At 43.4% G+C, this 6,000-nt stretch overlaps 1 protein-coding gene across 2 annotated transcripts in view; it reads left to right on the top strand.

Moving 5' to 3' along the window:
* Positions 1-848: 848 nt before the first annotated feature.
* Positions 849-6,000, top strand: part of BBS4 (Bardet-Biedl syndrome 4) — a 61,588-nt gene continuing 56,436 nt past the window's right edge. The window contains exon 1 of one of the 2 annotated variants that reach the window (XM_047735623.1): positions 849-899. In XM_047735623.1, the coding sequence (XP_047591579.1) occupies positions 876-899 (24 nt within the window). In that variant the 5' untranslated portion in view covers positions 849-875. Of the gene's footprint in view, positions 900-962; positions 1,322-6,000 lie in introns of those variants that run through there. The other variant, XM_047735622.1, reaches the window with a different exon arrangement.

Genomic DNA, 6,000 nt, shown 5'->3' with positions numbered 1-6,000 from the left:
TTAGTTTTGTTCACTACCTGGTTAGTTCCAGGGACGAGAATGAATGAAGCTCAAGAAATGACTGTCTCATGTCATGCCGTAGTCAAGTTCAGAACTCATGTTTGACTCCAAAGCCCACCTGTATCTCCACGATCACACCCGGGAAAATCCAAGCTTTTAACTCACCACACCAGGGGCCAGATGGGTAACGTAAAACGGCTTAAGTGTGTCAGGAAGTGGATTGTGGCAAAATGGCGAACCTATGGACAGTCCAAGTGGTTTTTCACATCAGTTTTACTGACGTTTGGGAATGGAAGTCCATTGTATCTTTACATGCCCCGAGGCCGGGTTTCTGGCTTTCTTGTGAAATCTCCTGGTTTTTAAGTATTTCCAATAAAAACATCACATGCAGCCCACCCGCCGCAGATTTGCAAATTCTGGCGTAGAGACTGGGAGCCTGATGAGGCGAAGACCTCAGGGAAAGCTAAGAAATGAGGTTTTTGTGAAAATCGAGAATGGGGTTCTCTGCCCTAGGGTCTGGGGACCAGGACTCCCGGAAGGATTGAAATAAAGGATTGCGCGGCCTTCCCAGCTTTGGCCATTCCAGCCAGCGCGGTCCCGAGCTTCTCTAGCAGTGCCCAGGGCGGTCAAGGGTTGCCCTAGAGGAAGAGAACTGCCTCTGTATTCCCTCACCCGGCCCAATAGCGTCAAGCAGTGGGTGAAGCAGCACCCCACCCTGTCCAGGTTTCCCGAGAACCCTCCCAGGTGAAGCGTCCTGCCCAAGGACCGCTTTAGTTCCCCCGCCCAGCTTCCCCAGCTCCATGACTTCCGTTTGCCTGGTCATCTGGGAAACCGCCAACTTCCGGCCGCGAAGCAGGGGGTGGGGCGGAGCCAAGATGGCTGAGGAGAGGCGTGCGATGGTGAGCGCGGAGATTCTCCTTAGTGTCCCGGCCGTCAGGCGGGGTAGGGCCGCCCGGGGCGGAGCGGAGAGGCGAGGCAGGCTGGCGGTTTGTTTTCCCGTGGGGAATGCGGAGCGGGCTCTGGAGCCGCTCGGGGTGCGCGGGGCGACACGGCCCCACTCCTGGGAGCTGGTCCGCCTGCGTAAGGCGGACTTCTTTGCGGCGCTGGGCCTGTGCTGGGCTTGTGGTCCCTCTTGGGGTGCGCTGGACGAAAAAGGGAGATTTTCATCAGAAATGGCTCTTTTCCTAGTCCTGTCTTTCCCTTCTCACGAGTTTTGGAAAGGAACCCTACCGTTTGTGCAGAGACAGTTTGTGTTAATCCCCTGGATTAGGAGTTGACTATGACGAAGCCTGGCAACTTTGAGCGTCACTGCCTTCTGCCGGTGGGTCGGGACCATGTTTTCTCTGTTGTAATTTAGTTTGGGAAAGGGCTGTTTGGGGATTCAGCTGAAGCTTGAGTTAGGCATTAGACTCCACAGAACTGCTAATACAAAGTAGTCCAGATAAGTTCGGGATAACCCAGTGGTAGTTATTTTTGAAGTGTATATTTATAATTGGATCTAATGTTATAATTGGATCTAAAGTTGTAAGTGTGAAAACGTGTCTGCTTTGCTTTAGTGTTCGGTTTCAAAGCATGTTCTACTCATTTGTTAGAATGACTTTATTAGGAGCACCTGGGTGGCTCAGTGGGTTGGGCCTCTACCTTCGGCTCCAGTCACGATCCCAGGCTCTTGGGATGGAGCCCTCGCATCGAGCTCTCTGCTCAGTGGGGAGCCTGCTTCCCCGCCTGCCCGCCAACCCCCCGCCCCGCCCCGCCTGCCTCTGCCTACTTGTGATCTCTGTTAAAAAAAAAAAAAAAAAGACTTTATTAGTTATTTATTTGGAACTTTGAAAAACACCCTGGAAAATACAGGAGACAAAATAGCAGTTTTGGGCTGAGGGTTTTACAACTTAGTTTTGGCCGTTAAGGAGCAAGGCCAATACTGTCTATCAGTGGGTTTTGTTTTCTATTCTCTTTCATGTCCAGAGAAGTCAGATTAGTTTTGGTGTAATCATACAATTCTGAATACAGGGAAGGAGGCCCAAAGCAAAGACTTTTAAGCTGTAAATTAAAAAAAAAATTAAATAGCATGATTAGTGTTACTGGGTTTTAGATATTAGAAACATGAAAGAAAATACTTCACCTACAGAAATGTAAGTTATACTGCTAACACTGTTGTAAATAGAGCTTATTCTCTAGTGCTCATTGCAGGTATGATCATAAATAGAATATGAACTTGATTTCTGTGATGGCAGAATTGTCCAGTACTTTTGAATCTAATGGTGTTCTAAAGAGAATGGCTGTCCAGTATGACTGTAGCACTTAAACCTGAAGTTAGCTGTTCATTTTCATTATTGTCAAGTTTATTGCTGGCAGTGTTTTATTTGTAGTAATTTCAGCTTTTCACATTACTGCTGCAGGGAGATTTGAATTTCTGCCCTTTTTTGGAAGCGATCTGGTATCTTGTAATAAAATTAAAAGGGCCTAACAATCTCATTCAATCAACTGACCAGTATCCCACTGAAATAAAAGCAGAATATAAGCATATAGTGCAAGGGTATTCATTGCAATATGGTTTATAATGACAAAATACCAGAGACAAGGTGAATACCCGTTAATAGGGTAATAGATGACTTCTGATACTTCTATTCTGAGAATTATTATGCAGCTATAAAAAAGTGTTATTAGAACTGGGGATGCCTGTGTGGCTTAGTCGTTGTCTGCCTTCAGCTCAGGTCATGATCCCAGGGTCTTGGGATGGAGCCCCACATTGGGCTCCCTGCTCAGTGGGGAGCCTGCTTCTCCCTCCTCCACTCCCCCTACTTGTGTTCCCTCTCTCACTCTCTCTTTCTGCTAAATAAATAAATTTTAAAAATCTTTAAAAAAAAGTGTTAGCACTATATATGTTGATGGGGATGGTACACATTTTTAAAAAGCTAGATATGGAGTGGAGTGTTAAACAGAATTTAACTGAATAGACTTTAAAGATCTTATTGGCTTTATTCAGTGATTAATGAATTAATCAGTGACTTAATGAATTAATGATTACGGCATTCATTCTGTACAAAATGGAAGGCTTTCATAGGCAGAAAGGAGTGGGACAGGGAAGTTATACTAGACAAAAAGTTTGGTTATTGCAAGATCACTTTCCTTTAGATGATGGTAGGGGTCTGTCAGGCATGTTACCTCGCTAATACTTATTGGGTGATTTTTTTTTTTTTTTTATTAAAGATTTTATTTATTTGACAGAGACACAGTGAGAGAAAGAATGGAAGCAGGGACAGAGGGAGAGGGAGAAGAAGGCTCCTGCTGAGCAGGGAGCCCCATACGGGGCTCGGTCCCAGGGCTCTGGGATCATGACCCAAGCCGAAGGCAGATGCCCAACAACTGAGCCACCCAGGTGCCCCTGATTTTTTTTAATTGAGACTTAAAAAAAAAAGTTTTTATTTCTTTATTTGACAGAGATAGTGCAAGCAGAGGGGGAGTGGCAGGCAGAGGGAGAGGGTGAAGCAGGTTCCCAGCTGAGCACAGCTTGATCCCAGGATACGGATCCTGACCTGAGCTGAAGGCAGTCACTTAACCGACTGAGCCACCCAGGCATCCCAAATCTTAATGTTATTTTAACTGACATTTACCTGATTATTAATGAGGTGGAGGCAGTAGTGGTTGCCCCTTTTCCTTTTTTGTTCAATGCCTGGTTCATATATTTTGCTGCTTTTTCTTTCTTCTTTTTTTAAGAATTTTTACTTATTTGAGAGAGCAGAGCTAGTGAGGGAGAACAGGAGGGGTGGGGGAAGGACAGAAGAGGAGGGAAGGGTAGAGGGAGAGGGAGGAGCAGACTCCTGGTTGAGCAGGAAGCCTGATGTGGGGCTCCATCCCAGGACCCTGGGATCATGACCTGAGCCTAAGGAAGACACTTTACTGACTGAGCCACCCAGGAGCCCCATGTTTTGCTTATTTTTCTACTTCGATGTTTTTCTTATTTTCTTTTTATTGTTTGTTTTGTAGTTAGAATTTCTGGCTGTTAATTCTTATCTTTTTTTTTTTTTTCTTTTTTTTGGTTTTGTATTGCATATATCTGCTCTTAGTTTTCGGTCTTCCTTTTTGGAACAGAAGTTCTTAATTTTAATGTAGTTGAGTATTTAGATCTTTTCTCAATTGGTTTGTGCTTTTATATCTTCCTGAAGTAATCTTTCCCTAGCCTATATTTTCTCTAGAGGTTTTTTAAATTTGCCTTGTTCATTTTAGTCTTCTATTTATCTTAATTCATTTTAATTTCCCTTATAAAGCTTTATCTCTTGAAGTCTGTTTTGTTTAATGTTAATATTGCTACTTTAGTTTTCTTTTTGTTTCTGTTTTCCTGGTGTAAATTTTTCTATCATTTACTTTGCTTTTCTATTTTTTTTTTTAAAAGATTTTATTTATTTATTTGACAGAGAAAGATCACAAGTAGACAGAGAGGCAGGCAGAGAGAGAGAGAGAGAGAGGGAAGCAGGCTCCCCGCTGAGCAGAGAGCCCGATGCGGGCCTCGATCCCAGGACCCTGAGATCATGACCTGAGCCGAAGGCAGCGGCTTAACCCACTGAGCCACCCAGGCGCCCTGCTTTTCTATTTTAGATGTGTCTTTATATAAATAGCATACATCTAGATTTTTAAAAACATCTATCCTGATAATTTAACTGGAGAATTTGATTTTTTTCTCCTTCTTTTCTTGCCTTCTTTTTTTCTTTTTTGCTGAGTTTCTTTTTTCTCTCTCCTCTTCTCATTTAATTACTTGTAAGTTATATACAATTTTTTAATATTACATATTGAACTGGAAGTTCAAATTTAAAATTCAGTAATGTAGGGATTATCAAATGCTTTATTACCTTCTGCCAGTTCGTGCAACTGTTGTTCAGTTTTGTAGTTTTTGTGTTTCTCAACACCACAGATTACACTTTTGTTTTATTTAGTCAGAGAATATTTAGAATACTTCCATATTTTACCAATTCCTTTGCTCATTCCACTCCTTCATTCTGGGGTTCTTCTTCTTCTTCTTTTTTTAAGATTTTATTTATTTTTCTGACAGACATAGTGAGAGAGGGAACACAAAAAGGGAGAGTGGGAGAGGGAGAACAGGCTTCCTGTGGAGCAGGGAGCCTGATGCAGGGGTTGATCCCAGGACCCTGGGGTCATGACCTGAAGCGAAGGCAGACACCTAACGACTGAGCCAACCAGGCGCCTCTGGGGTTCTTTTCCTTTTTCCTAATGTGTATCCTTTAAAAAGTTTATTTAAACAACATTTTTTTTTTTCAGGTTTTTTTTTTTTTTTTTCCTTAAGTAATCTCTACACCCAGCATGGGGCTCAGACTTAAAACACTGAGATATCAAGAGTCACATTCTCTTCCAACTGAGCCAGCCAGGTGCCATGAAAGTTAGTTTTGATAGATGTAAGAGTTTAGATCTGAGGTTGGCAAACCATTTTTTAAAAGGGCCAGTAATAAATATTTTGGGCTTTGTGAGCCAGTCTCTGTTGCAAGTAACTCAGCTATGCAGTTGTAGTGTGGAAACAACCATAGACAATAAATAAACGTGTGTGTGATGGTGTTCTGATAAAATTTTATTTTAGACACTTAAATTTGAATTTTATACAATTTTCAGGAGTTAAAAAATAATAAAAAATGTAAAAACCATTAAAAATGTGGATGTGAGGGCGATCTGGCTGCGACATCTGTCACCCCATTGATCGCCAGGGTTGATTCGGCTGATCTGGCTGGCTAGGCGGGTGTCCCCTTCCTCCCTCACCGCTCCATGTGCGTCCCTCCCGAAGCTGCGCGCTCGGTGGAAGAGGACGACCTTCCCCGATAGAGGAGAGGACCGTTCTTCCGTCAAGGGTATACGAGTAGATGCGCTCCCCTGCTAGAACCTCCAAACAAGCTCTCAAGGTCCATTTGTAGGAGAACGTAGGGTAGTCAAGCTTCCAAGACTCCAGACACATCCAAATGAGGCGCTGCACGTGGCAGTCTGCCTTTCTAAAAAAAG

Source organism: Lutra lutra, chromosome 7, assembly GCF_902655055.1.
Source record: "Lutra lutra chromosome 7, mLutLut1.2, whole genome shotgun sequence".
NCBI classification, from domain to species: domain Eukaryota; kingdom Metazoa; phylum Chordata; class Mammalia; order Carnivora; family Mustelidae; genus Lutra; species Lutra lutra.
Note: the sequence above shows the minus strand (reverse complement) of the source record. Positions and strands in the feature narration are given on the sequence as shown.